Raw genomic sequence first — 21,768 nt, 5'->3', positions numbered from 1 at the left:
AAAATCGTTTTTCATCACACTTGAAAATAAAAGGCAGGACTTGATAACAGGCAGGAGTTGATAACTTGGGGTCAGAGAAAAATGGGAAACAAAAGGGAAATTGTGTGTTTGTACACACAGACAGATGAGATGCAATACTTTGTCATTCTGATTTAAAAAGGAATGGTGAATTTCGTTTTTCAACACACATACAGATGAGAACAATCTTTTGTAATTCTGATGGAACATGAATGAAGAATTGCGTTTTTGCACCCTCCACCCTTACTTGACTTGAAAGGTGGTGTTTTGTGGATTACAAAACACCACCTTTCAGGCAAATAAAATAGTATTGAGGGTGTAAGAATTTAATTATGGACTTGGTTAAACGAACAACCGAAAAACCTCTAATGTCACATTCAACAACTTAAATGGTGACACTTGTGTTATATAAAATGTTATGTCATTTAATTATTAACATTATTCCAAACAGCACATGAATATTTTTGATTTGTCATCGAGGACTCTTATCCTGCATCCAGCATGACCTACCTTCCAAGTTGAAAAATAATAAAGTGTTCAACAGAACCACCTTCATGATCACGTTATTCATTTAGTCATTTATTCATGTATTTTATTATTTCTTTATGAAACCACAAGTCATGCTGCAAACTACTGCACACTTTCGGCCCTATTCATAGAACCTTTTACTCGCTTCAAAGTGAATTTGCACTGCTGAAAAGTGACTTAACACTGCCGGCACAAACTCTGATTCATGGAACTGTGCAAAGTACATTTTTGCTCTGCAAAGTCCGGGCAAAGTCAGCACACAGTCTTTTTTGCAGTACATTTTTTGCATTCCATGAATTGGGACCTTAATGTATCACAGTCTGAATATCACCAATGTTGACACTTTTAAATATATTCATATGAACTGCTAATTTATGGTATTTTGAGAGATGTCTGATACGTTGGCGTAAAATAACATACACTGCCTGTAATCCATACATTTTGACCAATATTGTACATGTTTGCACCACCATTTTCACTGTGTGAACTATTGTCTAGATGCTAAAACCACTGTTGTAATTTCGGCAAGGGTATAATTAAATTCCAAACATGCAAAGCTTTTGTAACTAAATGCTGCCTATGTCAATAAATCACATGGGATCGTGTCCATGCAACACACGTTGCAAATTGGCATGTTGTCTTCATGACACACCTTTAATGATTTGAGTCAGCATCATAAATAAGGATCTAAGTTATCCCACTGCGGCTGATGTTGCTGCGGTCAGACCGTTTGCATGAGAAAGGTGCGAACTACTAAAAGTTTGCACCTTTCTCATGCGAACACACATACATACTAGGGGGGCTGCAGGGGTTTCCCCCGCAACCCCCGCTCACTATACTGTAAAGTATAGTGAGCGGGGTGTTGCGGGGGACACCCCCCAGACCCTGTTTTTTTTCTTTTTTTTGCGCGTGTGCTGCGGGGGTGTCCCCCGCAACACCCTGCTCACTATACCACACAGTATAGTGAGCGGGCTGTTGCAGGGATCACCCCCGCAGCCACCGCAGTATTTTTTTTCTTTTACTTACCTGCAATACTACCACCAAAGGTTCAAACTTTTGGTGTTCGAACCTTTGGTGGTAGCATTTTTAGAACGTTTGGTCCTTGCGGACCTTTATTGTCAGTAAAAAAGTACAATTCCATAAATAATGCAGTTTTGTGTCACAACTGTCACAGACAGTGTTACAATAGAGGATTCAGAAGCAAGGAACATATTTTAAGAGGTTTATTTACAAAAACAAAAAGTCGGGGATTAGGTTGACTGAGGCCACGAGATTTGTCTCAAATCACAAAACGAACACCTTGTTGCATTTGAATATGCAAAACACATTCAAATCACTCACAATAAGGGAGTTATGTCTGGATCTTGGGATGTCAGGACTCCAGCTGTAATGTACCATTGCGTGAGGACAGCAGGGGATCACTTTCCTGGGATTACACATATTGAAGTTGGAGTGCTTGCACAGTATACATCTTTAGGAATTTAATGCAAGAGGTCTTGGATAGAGGGAGCAACCTGGACACTTTCATATTTATCTCATCCTGGAAGTGCATAGTGTAACGGATGGGCACATCTAGTCCTCAGAATCCTTCTAATCCCATTCAAAGGGGTGTCTAATGTAGTGTTGGATGGATATATTAATTAGAACTTTAAACCACCCATATTTCAGGTGTTTCAAAAAAGTTTGAACAAAGGTCAGAAATATGAAAAGTTCAGACTAAAGGTTTGAACCTGCTGTCTACATAAGGAGCCATGTGGTTGAACCTCATGCAGTCTTCGGCAACCTTTAGAGAGGCAGGAGCATTTTGTGGAGGCAGGTTTTGGACATTTGGAAACGTGATAATACAGTTAGAGTAGCAGAGTGGGAGTAAGGGGTGGGAGATGGGCTGATAGTGTGAGAGTTTGGAGAGCCAGATTTAAAAAAGTTGTTAGCCTATTTTTTTCTGAATGTGCGTGTGACATATTCAGTTATTTAACTACACACGTGGCATCATTGTAGGGGGAGGGAATCTCTGAGAGTAATATCAGTGTCAGTGATCAGAAAGGTAAGAACGCAGGAGTTTTGGGTCAGTGTAACCCAGTATCCTTAACGCTCTATCTGCTCCCACTTGATGATTGTAGCTGAGCATTCCTTTTTCCCCTTTGGAAACCAATGCACCTTGATTGTCGTTATGTTTAACAGGTTTGCACAATGGTGTATTTCCTCTTTCTAGTTGTCTTCCAAAATATCAAGTGTCCTAATGAAATTATTTTTGAAACATGCGACCATTCGGTGATGGGGTCTGCGTCTATTCTGACATTTGACATCCTTCACCATACTTTACATCTCCATGACTGGCCAAAATATATCTTCCTGTTTCGCTGTCCTGGTCTGCTCACACTATTCTGCACTACGTTTACATTTCTCACTAGAGCAGTGTGGTTACCTCCTCCTCGTCCTCCCCCGTTATCTTTGCCCAATAAAGCTCTTTCTTCATCAAAAACTGCTGTTTTTTCCTTGCTGGTAATCGCTGCTTCTGATACTTCTGCTTCTCGTGGATTTGGATATTAATTGCATTACAACACGGGATTGAGGGCCTTTACAGGGTGTTAACCACACGACTGCCCAGGATTTTAGCACTCAAAGAGTACAGGAGCCTCTCACGACAAAATACAAAAAAACATAAATTAAAATTTGCCTTGATAGGCCAAGTTGTAGGTTTTTGACCCAATAAGAACAGGAGAGTAAAACGTACATGTATGAGCGAGATATACCTTCCAGCTGGTATGTAGGCAAATGATATGGTTATTTATCTGATAAAACATTGTAACAGAGCTTTTAAAGAGCAGATAGTGGTAGCAAACTGAGTCGAGAAAGGGGTAGGAGTCTGTATCATTTCTGAATGAATCCACGCCTCCATTACTGCTTAACCATCCGTTTAGCTTTCAATTAATTGGAATATGCACTGCAGCTTCCTGATCCCAATTAGCTGACATGCCTCTAACCTTTGATGTGATAGTAACCTTGAAAGGCAAGTAATGATTGCCTTCTGTGCAAATTACATCTTGGACACTGGGGGTCATTACGACCCAGGCGTTAACCATGGCGCAATCAGCGCCATGGTTGACGCCGGTATTTTAACGATTGCGTCATGGTGGATGGCGGAATTACCGCCCCATTCCAAGGTTGGTGGGGTGGTAATTCCCCCCATAGGGCTCAATGGGAATGGGGAAGGCGGTAATTACGGTACCGCAAATTGCGGTACCGTAATTACTTCCAAGGTCCCTTTGCGGGTCCAATCCTTAAGGGCTGGTCAAGATCAGCCGTTAAGGTAGGGACCCGCAAAGGGACATCGTAATTAGGCGGTAAGGGGTTAATGGCACTGCAACCTTTTACAGCGCCGTTAACCCCTTAGCGCATGGGTCGTAATGAGGCCCTGAATATATGTATTATAGAATTTGCAATGCTAAAATCAAGGAAAACATAACAATATTGGCATGGTTTAAAACGTTCTGTGCATTGGTAGTCGTTGATAGTCTGCGAGTCCTGAATACAGAGGGGTATTAAAGTTCCACAGTATACACATTCATTTGATAAATTGGCATTCAAAGTATAGGAGCTTGGGTTCATTAATAATGTAGTGGTTGTAGTGAAAGCCTAGCTGGACAGGTGCTTCACAGTGTGTTTTGATCAGGAATCGACGACTTTGATAAATAAAATGATTTTTCTTTGCTTTTACTACTTTAGTACTTCCCATTTAGCCTTGTCTACTTACTTGGGTAATCTTTGGGGTGTATCTTTTCTGACCAATTGCCATAAAACGTTAATCTGTATTTTGCAGTTCCACAGGCACAGCAGTCAATTATGGGTTTTTCAGTCCCATCTTCTGAAAGCGAATCTAAAAAATAAAGATCGAGTTTTCTGGTCATTTGAGCAAATGTACAACAGCGTCCATGTTACAACAATGCATCTTGCATGTTTAAGGGTCGGAGCACATACACGGAAGTTGCCAAATAATCATGTTTTTCAAAACCTTAGTGTTGTATGATTTCAGACCTAAGTACACTGTGCACGTTCCAGCTTATAGAAAAAGGGCACATTTTCCAAAGGTATTTCACTGTTGTTTTTAAAATGTTGAAAACAAACAGGAAGAATGGTCTATGCATATTAAAAAACTATGGAGAAAATACATACTTGTTTTTTACAATGGTAATTCTCAATCATAACAAGTCATACAATGGAAGTGCCCATTTATGTGGTAGGAGAAGAGTTTTGGCTGAAGTGTATTGTGCAAATCTAGGCGTTATGGTGCATTGTGAATTTAAAAAGAGTTTGCACAGGAGCAAACTGCATTTGCAAATGTGCAATGCTAGTAAAAGTGCAAATGCACTTGCTCTGCATTTACACTTTGGCTTATTCCATTGTGCATATGAAAAAGAAGTCTGCACATTGTACAGTAATGCTACCAAAATTGGCAGTCAGGTGGATGGGGGTCAAATGATAAAGAACAATGTTAATAATGTAAGTTACAACAGGTGAAAATCATTCTGCCTCCGATTTTAATTGTCACTTGAATAAATATTTACAAATACATCGGGTGTAATGTACTACTTTTTGAAAATCTGTTTCACTGAAAAGTCCAACTTGTATCCAATGCTAGTGGTCTAACATGGAGAATTTTGCACCAGCATAACAAACTTAATGTCAGATGGAAAACAACAATATCCTATATTTAATTATTGAAGATTGTCTATGCAATGCGATTTGGAGATAAATACAAGCCTGCTTCATTTGTCGGCCCTTGCTTTCTAAAGTTCTGCCTCATTTGCGGGCCTTTGTCTTCCAACATATTGATAGATTTCACAGTCATTTAATCTTCACATCCAAAGGCTTTAGCTGTCCAAATGAGTGTTTTTTGGTTCATAGTTACAAACATTTTAATGTTGGGGCGAGTGTTGCGAAAAATTAAACAGGCACCAAGCCCAGTGTGCTTTAGGTACATAGTGATTCATGGATACTACCTGTATATCTCAGACCCATCGTCAAATAGAAAGATCTGTGGCCATTCGTATGTTCCCTAAACACGCTGTTTTTGTATTCAAAGCAGCCAGGAGCCCCTGAGTGTGTTATGTGGCCCCTTGCCCTTTCCCATTGTTTTATTTTTTTTAGATGTACAACGAGAATAGTCATGTAAACCCCAGACTGGCCACCTTGAAATGACCCCCAGAAAATAGAAAATAATGTATGTGGATATTCTAGGTTAGGATAATGTAAGACAAGTATAATAAAACGACAAAATATTCTGGAAGTGATCATTAGAAATTAACATTTAAACATTTTAAAAGAGCCATTTCATAATGTCTATGTACAATTAAATAATGTTCTTTTTTCAATATAATAAGAGTCTTTTTCTGAGAATACACACCATTTGGTCTTTCGAAATAAAGGGTCGTGCTCGGATACAAACGTAGGATCGGTTTCTTCTGTGAGCACCAAGGCAATTTTTCATTTTGACTGTTAGCCACTGATTGCACAAACACTAATAATGAGCAAATAATAGAATATAACCAACACAGTTGTGGACCCTGATGCCTGACCATCGCATCCTTGAAGGCCCAATCACCAATGCAGAATCAATATGCTTTCCCCATCCTTTTACACCTCCACTCAGGCATTGTACGCTCACTGAGTTGGTGACATTCTTGCAGAATACACAAGATGGCAATTTAGGTCTCCAAATACCAGGATGGCCCACACCTCAGTGATGCCTTTGTTGCTGCTGCGCTCATTCTGCTTTTAACCATTAAAAACAGAGAACCCAACCCTCTCCTCCTTCGGGTTATGTGTTTTCATGCTCTAGTCGTGCTTTTGCCAGCTGTGGCTGGGATGGCTCTAGAAAATGCACACCTGACAACAGGGCACTCCCCCCATACAGAGACAGAGACCCAGAGAGAGTGCACAGGGAGATAATGAGAGAAATAGAGAGGTAGACTGCTAGATCAGCTTATGATTTGCCAGGTACAAATAGTTTAATAGAAAGCATTAATGAATTCATTAATGCATGTCTAAAACATACGTTTATTCACAAACAGTTTTAAGAATACATGAAAAGATACACATGTTGGGTTTGTACCTTTTCATCATTTAGACACACAACTCGGATACATGAAGCAACCACGTGTGCAGGTCTGTTAATATATAACAGATTGGCAGGTTAGGCTTCTGGTCCGATTTTAAAGTAGACTCCAAAAACTCACTGTACATTGTTGGGCTCTTACTCTGAGAAACTCCTAGAGAGAGTAGAGAGAGACTCTAAAGAGAGAAGGGGAGGGAGAGATATAGTGTGTGTAAGAGAGAGAGAGAGTATAGCTTTCCACCAGCCTGACCCATGGTAGGCCCAAACAAAGTGAAGACCTCAGAGAGGGCTGTGGGCCATCACCGGCCATGCCTGCTTCCACCCGCTGGGGGGGGGTTAATTTGCATGCCAGGGTTTATCCAGGGTGCAAATGGTTTCTTTTTCCCCACTGGAGATTTGCACTGCTGGAGCAGCCAATATCACCAGGGAAACAAAAATAAAAAATAAAAAAGATGGCTGCCGAAAAAGGTTCCATTTCCAATTCTATGTCTGCAGCCGAAGGAGTGCCGTGAGCTATGGTCTCGCAGGAAAGTTGGGAGGGGGTGGTGAAGGGGTTTGATTTTTTGCGAGACAGATGAATATGTCATCCATAGCTACTGCCCCTCCCCTGGCCTAATATTGCACAGGTGAGAAATGTTATTAACTAAGGCAACCGTACCACCCATATCCCAGGCAGGTACAACAAGATATGGACAATCTCAGGTAAACATTTCAAGAGTAATAAAACTGACATTGCAACAATTCATGTTCATGCATTAGACACAAAGCAAATGTGCACTCAACATGAAGAACATGCACACTAAGTAATATTTGCATGTATGCATGAAGAATGTTAACATAGCAACCACAAGACATGAAGAATATCAACATTATCATTGTATAAACTGAATGCAACATGAAAGACACGCAAATATAGCTCACTAACATAGAAACGCAAGAGGAGCGAGCAGCCATCTTTTCCAATATGAAAGCTGCAATACCATTCCAGATAGACAAAATCCTCAAGGCTTCGAAAGAACACAAAATGCTCAAGCCACAGAAATACAGACCCGTGCAGAGTTCAGACAGTATGTAGAATCCCAAGCCAAGATTACCATGAATAAGGGAGAATAGGAACGGCAGAGAGAAAACACAAGCTAATGATTCCCAAGATGCAAGCCATATATTATCAGATTAATTAAGAATACAACTAGCCTTTGTTTGCCTGGTGCAGGACAACTATAAGCCAAAAGACTCCATAAAGAATACCCTAAGGGTATCCCGAGTGGTAAAATAAACCATAACATTCACATTAATATTAGATAAAATCCTAATAAATGCACAGTGAAATAATTCCAAACACGGTGCCATCACACATGACCCATAATTGAAGAACACTGTCTCTTCATTAGTAACAAACACAGATAGGACACCTGCTGTACTCCCTACATGTACACCCTGACACAAGACTCCACACAAGGCCAAATACAAAGAGATCACCCTGGGTTGTGGCATAGAAATGAGAGATGGTATCCTCTTTAATTGACAGGAAAGCAGCTGTGGACCTCTCTCCTCCTACCTCTGTCTGGCTCATGTCTTGACAACTTGTCAATTGCCTAAGATTTGTCAGCAAAAAGCCAAACAATCAAAACCACTGATCTTAAGCCATCCATTACGTATTATGCCAACCAATAGCTAATTGTAGAGATTATGTCTTTTTACCTTTATCAATTTAGAGGTGATCTCAGGAGGAGCCATTTGACAAGTGTTACCCAATTGGAAATGTAACCCCTATAAAATGTATATGTAGTTAATCCCTTTGACCAATCCCCAGTACCAAAGGTTTTGGTAACCAAGATTAGGGTATGATGTTAGTTATGACAAATATTGAATATACAAACCATTGTTTTTTATGTAACCATATAGAGTGTCAATAATTATGTGCTTGTATGCTGTCCCTGCTTTATTTTGATGATAATAAAGCTGTGGTTTGCCTTGTACTTTGTCAATTTCCATTATTGAGTCCCGTTTGAAATGGCTCCAGAACCGCTGTGCAATTTGGGATTTTCTAGACCATCTTAACAGGTTGGTTTTGGGGGAGAGGTGGGTAGACTACAAGGAGAGGCTACTTGTTGCCTCCCCACATACAGAAATGGTGCCACCCTGGGAAGGGCCTCTGGTGGCTGGAACAGTGGGCAGAAAATGTATATTCTCACTCGCTGTTCCAGCCACTTGGTTGGCTAATGGGCCTTCCCCAGGTGCAAATATGCCATTGACAAAGAAGTATGTTTCACTTATGCCTGACTTGTTTGTCTCTTTACAGGAGAAAAACAGGGGTTGGGGGCAAGCCAATGCTTTCCTAGTAACCTCTTTGTGATGAGGAGTAAGTCCAGAGTACGTGATAATTAACAATAACCTTCAACAATATCCCTGTTGCACTGAATTATTAATAATACTTCAATATCAACACACATAAATAAATAGTATTTCTTTTCAGACAGTGGGAATTAAAAAGAAACGTTTTGTGAGTCGGCTCCTGTTTCCTTCCTTCTCTAATGGTTCTGCATAATCCATTGCACACCCAGAGGAAATCAAACACTACCAGTGTGCAATAATCCTGCAACTGCTGTAGACACTGACTAACAATCTCTCAATAGTTATGTACCCTACACTCTCAGTATCTGCACCAAGCATTCAGAGACTACCAATCCAGTGGGGTGTAGCTCCAAACAAATCCCTATAAAATGTTCAAACATAATTGAGTGACCTCATATTTCAAAGTGTGATGGAGTGTCATTAAAAAAACACTCAAACACCTTAGGTTGGCTTCAAGGGGGTTTATTTGGGATGTTACAATGATGGTGCGATTAGTTGCAATTGCCAAACTTTTAGGGCCAAAAAGTGTCTTTGGGTGGCATTTTGTGTTAGAGCCACCCCTTGCACTTTCTCTTCTCCCTTGGTCTACGACCACCCTAGCCTAGGCATCGGAAACCGGTTCATTTTAGACCTTGGTAACTGCTACTGTCTGTAGCTTGGTCATATACTTAAGGTGACTTCGCAGAGGCAATTGCAAGCTGACTCACTAGGGATCTTCTAGCTTTCCCTAACCCTGCAAACCGTTCTAAGAGAGTTAAGGAAAGTTTCCTTCACTCACTCCGTCGGAGTCGCTCAGCACACATGTCCATCCACGGCATTGCCTTCTATGCTTGGGTCCCCACAGCGCTCTCCTCCCCTTCATGCTACTGTCTCTCTGATGTCCCTCTTTGTCTTCCTACCTTCAACCTTAGACATTACTGTCTTTCTTGTGGTTCCTTTCCTCCTTCTCTACTCTTCCACTCACTACTACCACTACCTCCTTTACTGCTGTGCTCTGCCCCTCTCTCTGCCACTACTACTTCTCCACTACTACTGCTACCTCTATTCAACTTCCACTTCCCCTCGTCTACTTCTACTACTAACACTACCACTTCTATGTTACTAATTCTATTTATCCCCCTCTCTTCTTACTACCATTCACTACCTTCCACTACAGCTATGGCTCCCAACTACCACCTCTGCTGCTACCACTACCCCTCAGATGCTACTACTACCACCTCCACTAACAACTACCACTACCTTCTGTCTACTCTTACTCTACCACTACTTCACTCACTCCTCCAGTCACATAAAACCACCCGTAGACCCCTCTCTCTAACCTTCTGCACACCTTTCACTTTGCCCTCCTTTAGTCTTTTGGTCAACATCCTTCCACCACCTGAACTGACCCTACTAACCCACACTGAACCATTCCCAAGCTACTTTTTAAATAACCCTTCCCCTCCCCGGATTGTCCAGCTTCGCCTAAAAAACCAACTGACCTGACATCCGGGGTGTGTAAGGGGAGGGCTTGGGAGTCTTCAAATAGGGCCTCAAGCCCTGTCCCTTTACAGGCAATGGGTCGTTGCAGGTCTAAGGTGCACAGCCTAAACAGGTTCTGAGGACTGACATCCCTGCATTGTACAGCCTTCATAAAAGCCCTTTTGATATTAAGTCTCCCTGATGAGTTAGTAACTTTCTCTCTTTGTGTGGACTTCCACTGGTTTAGGCAGCAGGAGTCCCTGCTCGCTTCCCTGAGAGTCACTGGCTGGTGCTGCTCCTCCAGCATACCTCTCCAGACTGCCACTGTTGCCTTCTTTTTCTCCTGGTGGTCAATTGGCCCCACTCTGGTGCCACGACTGTAGTTCTCGTCCCTTCTCTGGCATGTCAAAACACCAGCCACATCTCTATGAGTAATCACCTAAACCGTATAAAATGGAACCAGATCTCTCTTCAGAGATTTAACTCTCATTTAACAACAGATAAATATAACTATTATTAAAAGTAATCCTCTGAACAATCTGGCTGATGTCGTCACTACTAAGATCAAACTTAGACCAAACAATGAGCAGGAGAATAAAAAGGAAAACAAGTCTCTATGCAAAGATCCAAAACCTCTATTAAGTAGTGTGACCAGCTCAGAAGAAATCAGCAAAGCGTTCACTAAACGTGAGAGGACGTTTAAGAACTGGTTGCGATCACACAATAAAAACCTTTTGGATAAGTGAGTAGAAATGCATAGCCTCATAAAGCGTATTGACCCTCCGCGAATTTTGGGAACAACTCAATAATACTGATAATTGTGCGTGTTTATTCACAAATGTATCTGAAGCTGTTTGGATACAGTATATAGAGGGAATCTACTCTCAGACAAAAAACAAGGGGTAACAATAAGTGCCTGGAAAAATGTTCTACAAACCTACTGCGAATATTATGACTTCTAAATGATTTAGAGACCCAAGGCTTGACGGATTATGTGATGCACTTATAAAAGTAGCACTGCAAATCTGGACTAACATTCTTCATGCCTTATTCAGAGCTATAAATAAGACAGGGATGTTACCTCCCACTTGGACCCTAAGTATACTGGTTCCAGTGTATAAGAAAAGATCCAGAGAAAATACCCCAAATTATAGAGTTCTAGCTATGTTTGATGCCGCTGCAAAGATGTATGCACAGGTCCTATTTGAGGAGTTGAACCAATGGGCTATGTTCCTAAATGTAGGTTTATTTAATCAGACATGATTTAGGCAAGGCACATCTACTTCAGTTAATGTGATGGTTCTCTCATTACTCATTGAGCAGTCACAACATTCCTAATGATGCACAATATATTCAGTGTATATTGACTTTGCTACCGCCTTTGATGTGGTCAAGCAACAGCATATGTGGCAGAAGTTGTCAGATTGGGTCATACCGGGTGGACTGCTGAAAATACACCAGTAGTAGTGCAAAAGGAGATTGGCAGATGCATCAGACATTCCATTCAAACATTTAATGAGCTAAAACATGGATGTGTCTTACCGCCCCTACTGTTTAACTGCTCCCCCGCGACTGCAGCACACCAAAGTACGCTGGCTTAGTTACGCCGATGACCTGGTATTACTTTACTTGACCCCTACTGTACTCCAGTCCATATTAAATGCACTCCCCAATTATCCCAATAAAAATGTACGATACCAAATCTAAAATCACGGTATTTAACTTAAAGAAAAAATAAATTATGAATGGTGCATCAACATGACTAATATTGAGCAAGTATTCGATTACCCTCTACTTGGGAATCAAAATAGAGAAGTGCATAACTTAGAAACTCCATATGAATATGCTAAAGAAACAACTGAAAAATGATGGTGGATATAGTTCACATCCGCTGATGGAAAGCTATAATGTTAAAATCACATAATGTATAATATATGGTTGTGAAGTTAGGGCCCAACGTAACTGGGATAAAATAATTAAAGGGAAATAATTAACCATTACTTGAGTTGCATACATCGGCTTCATTAGAATTAATGAGTGCAGAATTAGGAATTACATCCATCAATGCAACTGTCCTATATTAAATATCAAAATGCAACTGTCCTGAAACTTTGAGAAGGAAAGTGAATTATTCACAATGAATTAAGCTTCCCGACACTGCAGTCAAGATCAAACACACAAACAACACATTGATTGCAATAGGTATGAAAGAGAAGCCTATGGCTACAATTACATGTAACTGAGGGGACAATTATATTGGACAGTGAACAAAATTGGGTCGACATACGCACCAATAATTATGCATAAGGACACTTAAAGTACATACCCAAGCCTGCTGAGCTACCAAATTATGTAAATAAATGTCCTTGCCCTGCTTTCAGAAGACTTATTTCTTACTGAAGTTCAACTTGCTCCTTACAATGGAAATGCTTCATGCATGGACAAAACTCTCATGTGGAGATTGCACTTGTTAATTGTGTGACTGTACTGTGGAAACTACTAAGCACCTAATGCTACACTGAACAGTGATTGAAAATGAGAGGAACCACCACATGGGTAAAACATGTGTGTATAACATTCAATGAAAAGAAATGGGTTAGGAAAGAGCTGAGAACAGGGAGTAACAATGTAATTATAATTGCAGTAATTTCAAACTCAGTACTTGCTATTCTTTTCTAAATAATGTTGTATACAGACCATGTTGATCAATAATACAATACATTAAAAATTATCACAAAGAACAGCACACGTTTGATAATGTTTCAAGAATGTATATATTCCGCAATTATTCGAACATCTCAAAGCACATCAATTTATTCAGCAATATCAAGCAATCAATGTGGTCTTTTCTTTAGAAAAATAGATGAATTTACCTTGTTCACAGAGCCTCTTAGTAAGGGAACCATCATCTTGAAAATATATAACTCTTTTCTGAACAATACTTGCTCTGTAAAGCAAAGGAAATGAAGTAGTTAATGTGCTTTGCTTTCTCCTATATGAAGAATCAGATTGTATGTTTTTCCTACATCAACATAGTATTAAATAATAATAAACAGTGTAAATAAGTTCTTATTTGTAAAGATGACATTTTCCTGATCTATTTGAAGAACCAGATGCTGCCCTCCCTCGTTTGTTCAATCAATTACTTTACATGAATAAGGTAATCATAGTGTAATCATAGTTTCGATAGAATCTCCTATTTTTTTTCCTCATGTATTGGGGACATGAAAATATCGTCATAATCATGTCATGTTTGTTTAGATTTGTAATCCATAAAAAAATAATCATACACTAAATGAATTCCCATAATGCTAATTATTTCAGAAATGTTTTGGAAGTTCTGGAATTATACAAACAATATTAATATACACGCCCAAATAATAAAATTGCATATAACTAATAAAATCAGAATATAATAATGATCAGTATTATGCATTACACATTGTATATTATTACATGATAAGATATCATTTTCAAGGCTACATTTATGAAGACTATTCGTTTTTGCTATTCGATTGGCATACCTAAGGATAGCAACTTACTTTTAGGATCCTTGTAACCTACCCAGTCAAGTAACCTCAATAAATGCATACGCCACTTCCTGATCAGGAGCAATACCGGGGTCAAAAAACAAGTGTCTGGAATCCAGACAACCTGCCGACAATTGCAGTTTCCTTGGTGTCGATACTGAAGCCAACATTCACTTACATTTATATTGATAATATATTCAAGGAAAGTCTTGTGATTAATATTATATCCTTACGTACCGGTGCAAATATCAAGATAATGAGAGCTATCCATTCTGTCCAGGTAATCAACTAAGAATCTCTTGGTTGGCTATCAACCAAAACATCGCAACCTATGCGCATGTATGGCTTTTTTGGGGCTAGCTCTAGATGGCTGACCCATTTGATCTGGACAGGTGAACCAAGCCTCTCTGACACAACTTATTCATCTTGACTTCATCTTTGTTAACCAAGAGATGTGGGATAAATGATTGGATCATAAATCTCTTACCAAGATTTTTAGAAGCATATTTGGTTCCGATGACCAGATCTTTACCCATCGTTTTGCAGCTTGTATCATGATAAAATCAACAATAGAGGGGATATTCATCTCCAAGTGCACAAACAAATTACTAGTGGGTGCCCCAAAAGCTATTTGCTAAAGATGTTTTCGACTTGGATTAAGTGATTATTGCAGTTTAGTCCCCAAAGTAATAAGAATAAATTGCTTGGGACACTGCCATAGCAGTATAATTGGATGTAGTTGTCTTCAATGATGAATACAAATGTTGCCTGAAGTTTGTTGGATACGTTCTAAAGCCTTTTTATTGTGGTTGGACCATTTGAGATGTATGAAAATGAACCCATAAGTAGTCATAGGTACGGACTCGTTCAATGTTATTTTTGTTTAATTGTAATTTCATTCACATTTTAGTTGTCCTGCCGATTGCCATCATTTTAAACTTTAGGCATTCATTATCAAGTCTTGGTTACAACAAAAAGTTTCAAAAGCAGCCAATAATTTGGTAAGGGCAACATCTGTTTTTGCCTAGTTTACTACATTATCAGCAAACAGAAGCAATGCTTTCCTATTTTGAGAATATCAGGTGTGACTTTCTCCAAAGTAATGTCCAGAGTATTGATATATACGATGATTAATAAAGATACCATGTGTGATGAATCCAACAGAGTCATCACCGATCTCACAGCGGTAACCTCCTCTCAAGTGGCCAGGGGACAGCAGCTGCTACCTGATCCTGGTCCTGGGGGAAGCTATATGAGGGAGGGTCACATGGGAGGAGACAGCCTCTGGGGAGATGTCATGGCTTCATGGGATGAGACATGGTATGATCCATTTGCCCCTGAAGAAAATCCCTTGATACCCAACACCGTAATGGCCTATTGCAATACATCCTCTGACCCCCTTTTAGGGAAAATAGAGAAACCATTTCCCATAACTCTATAGGCCACATATACATCTCTGGTCTAAAAGGTAAAACCCCCAAACTACCTTTTCCAGTTCTAATTATCCGGCATATGCAAATGGCTCATTCAGAACTGTTGAAAGTAATTTTTGAAGTAACTGGTATGAATCGAAATCAATGGGCTCCTTGTCCCACAATCACCCAAATACTTGGACAATTAAGAAGGAAAGAACAATGCAGAGCCAAGGGAGCCTCAAGTTCACTGAACGGTCTAATAGTTTTTGGAATGCACCTGTGTGCAGGAAATTTAAAGATTCTAAGCAAATTCTTGGAGGCTTCTGCTGTTTGGGAAAAGTCATTGCACCATTCTGCAAGGTTTGTGGAGCTTGCAAGCATGAACCAGTGTGGCGGAGCTGTGTGGCTTGCCAGAAAGTAAGCAGAGAAACATTGCGAGGATGGGACGTGCCACAGACATGTGAGGAGCCAACGCAAGACTCTTGGGGTTTCGGCAACCGAAGAAGGCAGCATTTCACCTACCAAGACCTGGATGGAGGCAGGCAAACCGAGAGGAACCCGAGAGAGAGAGAGACCGGAACGACATGAGAGCAGTCCAGAGTGGAAACCAGGCAGCAGACCTTTGCCGCCAAAGTGAGAATGTGACAGCGAATGCCAATAAAAGCCGGCTTAGTCAGCCTAGGCAGGACTGGGACCCCAGAACGTTTCAGCAACCTTGCCAAATACAAATTATAACAGTTGAAACAAGAGAAACAGTGACATTCAAGAGACTGATTTACTACCAAGAAAGCATATTGCAAACATGGACCCCAACGATACATGAATGTGTGGAATGCAAATATGGGGGGAACCCAAATCGAAATATGAGTCAAGGGTGTGTGATTTATCAAAAGGGGTATGTGCAACTGTGAAAATAATAAAGAAACCACAAGTGAATATAAGAAGTCATAGCAGATGAGTAAACCAGGTGGCTACAGGAGTGTGCGCATGCAAGAAGCCCTGGCAGTATACCAGGTAATCACAAGTGTATAGGAAGTCCTGGCAGGGGAGTATACCAGGCAGTTGCAAGTCTACAGGAGGTAGCAAGAAAAGATATACAACTGTGTTTGCTAAACAAGAAGGAAGTTTTGAAAGAAGTGGAAAACACACGGCTAAGCAGCCTTGAAAATAACAGTATTGTTGTGGGCCAGGATAGACAAACAGAACTGTTAAATTAAGAATCATTTGTAGCAAGGAAGAACCAGGGGGAGGAGTCCAGGGAGAAACCCACCCCCAAGAACCAAGGCTTTTTGACCATAAAGATATTTTGTGTTGGAGAATCATTTATATTGAAGAAGAGTCCATGAGACGGGATCCACCCTCTGGAATCAAGGCTTTTTGACCTTGAAGAAGTGTTGTATTGAAGAATCATTTATACTAAGGAAGAACCCAGAGGAAGGGAGTCACATTCTGGAACAGATTATCCTTTTCTCTGGATAACTTTTGTGTTGGAGTTGTTTATTTTCCCTTACAAATTCTTTGTGGAATAACCAAAGGTTAAAGACTTTTCTCTTGTCACCTTATAATTTAGTTTATAGTGTGAGTGTCAGAATGGAACTTTTGGATTCAAGGACAGTTATGAGTATGACATCCTGACACAGACAGATCCTTAGTTGTTGGTTTCAGTTAGAGAAATTCCTCTTAGAGCAGGGTTAGAGAAGCCTTTTCCCAACCCTTAAGTTTTCAATAAAGGTCTTTAATCAAAAACATGGCTCCTTGTGCCCAAGTTTGATTCCTGACTCTCCAAACATGCTCCTAGCAATATTAACATATTTTGTTCTTTAATTTTCTTTATTTGTTTCTAGGTCATATATGTCTATGTTCAATTATTCGGAGAACATAAGGTCCATTTTGTGACATCATTTATATGCAGTAAAATCCCAGACTTGCAGCAAGGATTTGCATGCATAAGGATAAACTGGATGAGTTGGCAAAGGGCCTGCAGTCAGCCTCTTGATGGATATCCAAATGATTTGGGCTTTCCAAAAAAAATCTAAGAATTAGGCAGTTCACCCTGAATGGATTATGTGATGGGATTATTCCCATACGCATTCATGTATTTATGTATGGGATTCATAAAGCAAAATCCAAATTGGGAAGCAACAGAACACTAGAAACCATGGCAACATACTTTGTTGGATTAAGGTTTATGGGAAAAGTCAGGGGAGCAAAGGGAGGACTCTAAAGGGGATGATTTTGGGTTGAGTAGAGGCATGGTGAGATGATCTTTTAAGGGTAAGGTCCTCCGGTCTTTCATAAAGAGTAGGTTTTAGTGGGACAGTTTGATCTGTGTTGGTAAGCTTTTCCAGTGGTAGGGATCATTGCAGAAAACACCCTGTTTTACACTATTTCCATTCTTGTGATTCTGTGGCGTTTTTATGTGTTTTGGCCTCTGAGGCTTGGGATTTTCTCAGCCAGGTAAAGTAATGTTTTTGCTGTAACAGCTTTGCTGGGGGTACAGACTGTCTTGACCATGATGCATGCTTGAAGGTTTAGCCAGAGCAGCTCCTTGAAGGTGTGGGTGAATTGTCTTAGTCCTGTGGTGATGAGGGATGAGGAGGGTTTTCAGAAGGGATACATTGGCATTTAGAACTCTTGCAAGTAGGGTGTTGCCACATTGCAGGTTGGAGATGACCTGGCTTGATAGGCTGTTCTGAAATTGTTGCATGCATTTGTGGTGGACTTCCAGTTATTACCATGCTGTTTGGGTCTTCTTGAGGATGTGTTTTTGAAAGATGAGTCACTGTTGATGGTAAAGCTGAGTGAATTTGCTCTGGGTGAGTGTTGAGACATGAATTCATCTGGGTTCACAGCTGTAAACCAACTGCAGACCTGGCCATGCTTTGTCTTGTGGAGCTTCAGATTGGTGACATCCAGGCTTGGAAGTTCACCACACAGTGATTTATTCAATGGATGTCATTGATGTAATTTCTCTTTAGTTGTATATGCATGTTATCTGTATGTTGGTGTATCGTTGTATTGCTGTTGGAGATGAGAACCCTGGAGATTCTATATGGAGATTGAAGATAGGAAACAACATTTGTGAGTGTAAAGGTGTATATTTGCACCCCCTCCCCACCCTCCCTCCTTTTATCCCTTTGAATGAATGCACCTATCTGAGGGAATGCAGGTCCCAAACTGATTTCTAAAAGTGGGCACTCTGGGCAACCCCCACAGTCGATAGAGCAGACAACCGATGGGTGAATCAGGAGTGAACACCCAGAGAGCCTGAGTGCAAAGTCCACAAAGTCCATAGGGACCTGACCCGATGGCATGAGGAAGCAGCTAAGGAAGAAGGGACACCAGTCAGCAAAAGTAGATCCAGCAAATAACAAGTTTCATGGTAGAAGGGGAAAACACAGCAGAATTATAATCCAGGAGGGGGATTACAAAATGTAGGTCTAAGAGCAATGCACAAGATCATCAACGAGCAAAATTTCTAAAAGAATGAAAAGTACCAGGAGAGACTTGCAATACAAATCACTTAGGGAAAGGCCAAGGTTGAAAACCAGAGAAACACAGAGCCTAATCTAAGGCAGAAAACACAAGCAAAAGGTAGAACTGCAGATATGGGCGGCTCAGAAATGACCTGTTGTTGAGAAGAGAGGAGCATTTATTCTGAACGTTTCTTGTTTCTGGGTGTGCCACCTCAGCAAAAGATTGCACTGGCTGGTCAGGGGCACATGACTCTGTGACACCATAGATACACCTGGAACCTTGGGACGAGTATTTCCTGACCCAACTGTGGCTTTTCCAACACCACAAAAGATGCTTGGTGCTTGCAACCCCCCGAGAATTGGAGTGAATATTGTGCCATCTGTGACACCTCAAACTGGCTCAGCAAATTGCTGTTATCTTTGTTCTATTGTATACGAATGTTTTGGGGGAATGCCTCTGTCATCTGTAAACGTGTTAATGTAAGTCAATTACGATTGAACATGGACAGGTCTGTTCTTCAACTAAATACAACTCATATGAAGAGAGTGCTTAGAGGTGCTAACAATGACCTGTTCATTGTTCACAGTAATGGCTCAGCATGTGTTGTTGTGAAATTGTGTTCTTCTTCCTTGCAACCATATTGTGGAGGTGAGAGGTTGGTGTTACCATGAACAGCTCTACAGTATAGAGGGGATTGGTTATCTAGGTAAAACTTGCATGGTCAATGTTGTCAAAGGTATAGGTGTCATGGTGGGATCAAAACATATAAAGTGTTTGAGCGGTGAACAGTCATTTTGGGGGGGTACAGTGAGAAGAGAGTAGCAGGGCACTGGGAGGACTTCTGAAGAAGCAGAGGACAACACAGTCCAACGTTATTTTAGATTTTAATGTCCAAGAAATATATATATATCTGTTTTACTATATGTTGAATGTGAATCTCAAATGAACATCTAGTAAGGTAACCCAAACTTTGAAGTCATCCAGTTTGTATGCAGGTCCTCCCCAGAGGATGAAAACATCACCCATGGGTTGGTGCTGTTGTAAATGTAGTCAACATCAAATCTCTAGATATAGGTTAGCGATACAAGGCACCATGATGGTGCCCATCACTGTTCATCCAATCTGGTAGTAAAACCGTTATTTGTCAGAGCCGTTTGGGTACACCATACGATGAACTCCTTAAAGGTGTCCCTAGGTGCTTCGTTGTCAAGTGCCTCAGACACTATTCTGATGGCTTTGTGCTGGAGGATATTAGTGTAAAGTAACTTGATGTCCATGGTCATGAGAACGATGTTTTCTGTACATGTTTATATATATACTTAAGAGCACCACGTACTTTGTGTGGGGCCAGGGTATTAAAGTCAAAAACTTAAAGAGTTGCCAGGCAGACAAATAACTTGTGCAGAACTAAATTCTCAAAACATCTTGGTGAAGTGGTAATGGAAAATTACAATCCAGGGCAGAGACGTTCCCACTCAGTATGGAACAGAGAAGTCACACCTTAAGCTGTTTCCTTACGATTTGAAGGTTTTATTTAATCTCCACAGAATAATTACTCACTGTGTATGATTAAAAACATATACCTCCCCGTTTTTTTTTAAAGTAAATAGAACAGACAATAAATATTCAATCAATAATATGTGTCCTAATTAAAACAAACAGTTACAACAATCAGGCCTTTAGACCCTCTAAATAAAGAGAGAATAATTGAATGTGGCCCTACAACAACAGAAAGCTGTGAATAAAGTATACATAATTGAGGGCACCCCTTACTCTTTACGGGGCTGGGGGTAATAAAGTTGAAAACAAAAAGAGTTGCCCCGCCTGGCAGACAAATAACTTGTGCAGAACTAAATTCTCAAAACGTGTTGGTGTAGTGGTAGTGGAATATTATATAGGCTTCCTCTCCAATCTGCCTAATACAATCCATGGCAGAGACGTTCCCACTCAATGTGAAACAGACGAGTCACACCGTAAGCTTTTTCCTTACAAAATAAAGGTTTTATTTACTCTCAACATATTTAGACAGAGGATCATGGATGGACCCTATGCTAGAAACAATTGGTCTTCCGGGAGGAAATGGCTGTGGGAAGTCTAGCACTGCAATTTACAATTGGGGAAGAAACAGAAAAGAGATGCAATATTCAGAACAGTAACCCTGCCTCCGAAGAAGAGCTAATTCTGCTGTACAGTCAAGGTTCTATCATTTGCTTGGCCTTTGACATACTCCTTAGCCTTTTGAGATATCTTTCTTTTCATGGGCAGCACTTAATTTGCCAATACTGATGTGTGATGAGAAAGTTGAGCTACTTGCATCATGTTTTGTTTAAGGACCTTTTGATCACCATTTAGATGCTGGTGCAGATCAGACATTAGTAAACACTGTGACAGGTTTAAACCAGAATGTATGGTATCACCATAGAACCTGTTGACTGCATTAAGATGCTGGGCCATAAACAGAGCAGACCTCGGCAAATGCTGTGATCAGAAGTAAACAGGAATTAATGGTGTCACTGTACAACCTGTTGATATCCATTTAGTTTGCTGGACAATAAACAGAGCTGACCTCAGCAAATGTTATGTTCAGACTTGAAATTGAATTAATGGTGTAGTTTGGAATCTGTCCCTTGGTTGACTCATCATTTCACATCAATCTAAAGGCCCCAGTGGTTCTTCTCTGTGCCACAGCTGCTCCTTCCAAACCAGGTGCCATGCCAGTGGCATGGTACACCATTGGTTCCTAGTTAGAGAGGATACATGTTTGCAAAATGCATCTCAAGGAAGGCAATCACCAGCATCCCACAAGTTACTCTCCTTCACTGGTGCTGTAAAGTAATATTGGACCCAGCAAGCCAGTGTGTGGGGTCTA

General features: G+C 40.5%; 1 protein-coding gene across 2 annotated transcripts in view; it reads right to left on the bottom strand.

Annotated features, from left to right (window-relative positions):
* SPON1 (spondin 1) overlaps nucleotides 1–21,768 on the bottom strand; it is a 1,209,493-nt gene that overhangs the window by 778,053 nt on the left and 409,672 nt on the right. For both annotated transcript variants that reach the window (XM_069623584.1, XM_069623585.1), the window contains exons 4-5: nucleotides 13,351–13,424; nucleotides 4,301–4,423 (exon numbers count right to left, since the gene is read on the bottom strand). In XM_069623584.1, the coding sequence (XP_069479685.1) occupies nucleotides 4,301–4,423; nucleotides 13,351–13,424 (197 nt within the window). The remainder of the gene's footprint in view (nucleotides 1–4,300; nucleotides 4,424–13,350; nucleotides 13,425–21,768) is intronic.

This window comes from Ambystoma mexicanum, chromosome 11 (assembly GCF_040938575.1).
Source record: "Ambystoma mexicanum isolate Mex_15411 chromosome 11, UKY_AmexF1_1, whole genome shotgun sequence".
Lineage (NCBI taxonomy): Eukaryota > Metazoa > Chordata > Amphibia > Caudata > Ambystomatidae > Ambystoma > Ambystoma mexicanum.
This window is presented reverse-complemented; position numbering and strand designations above follow the sequence as displayed.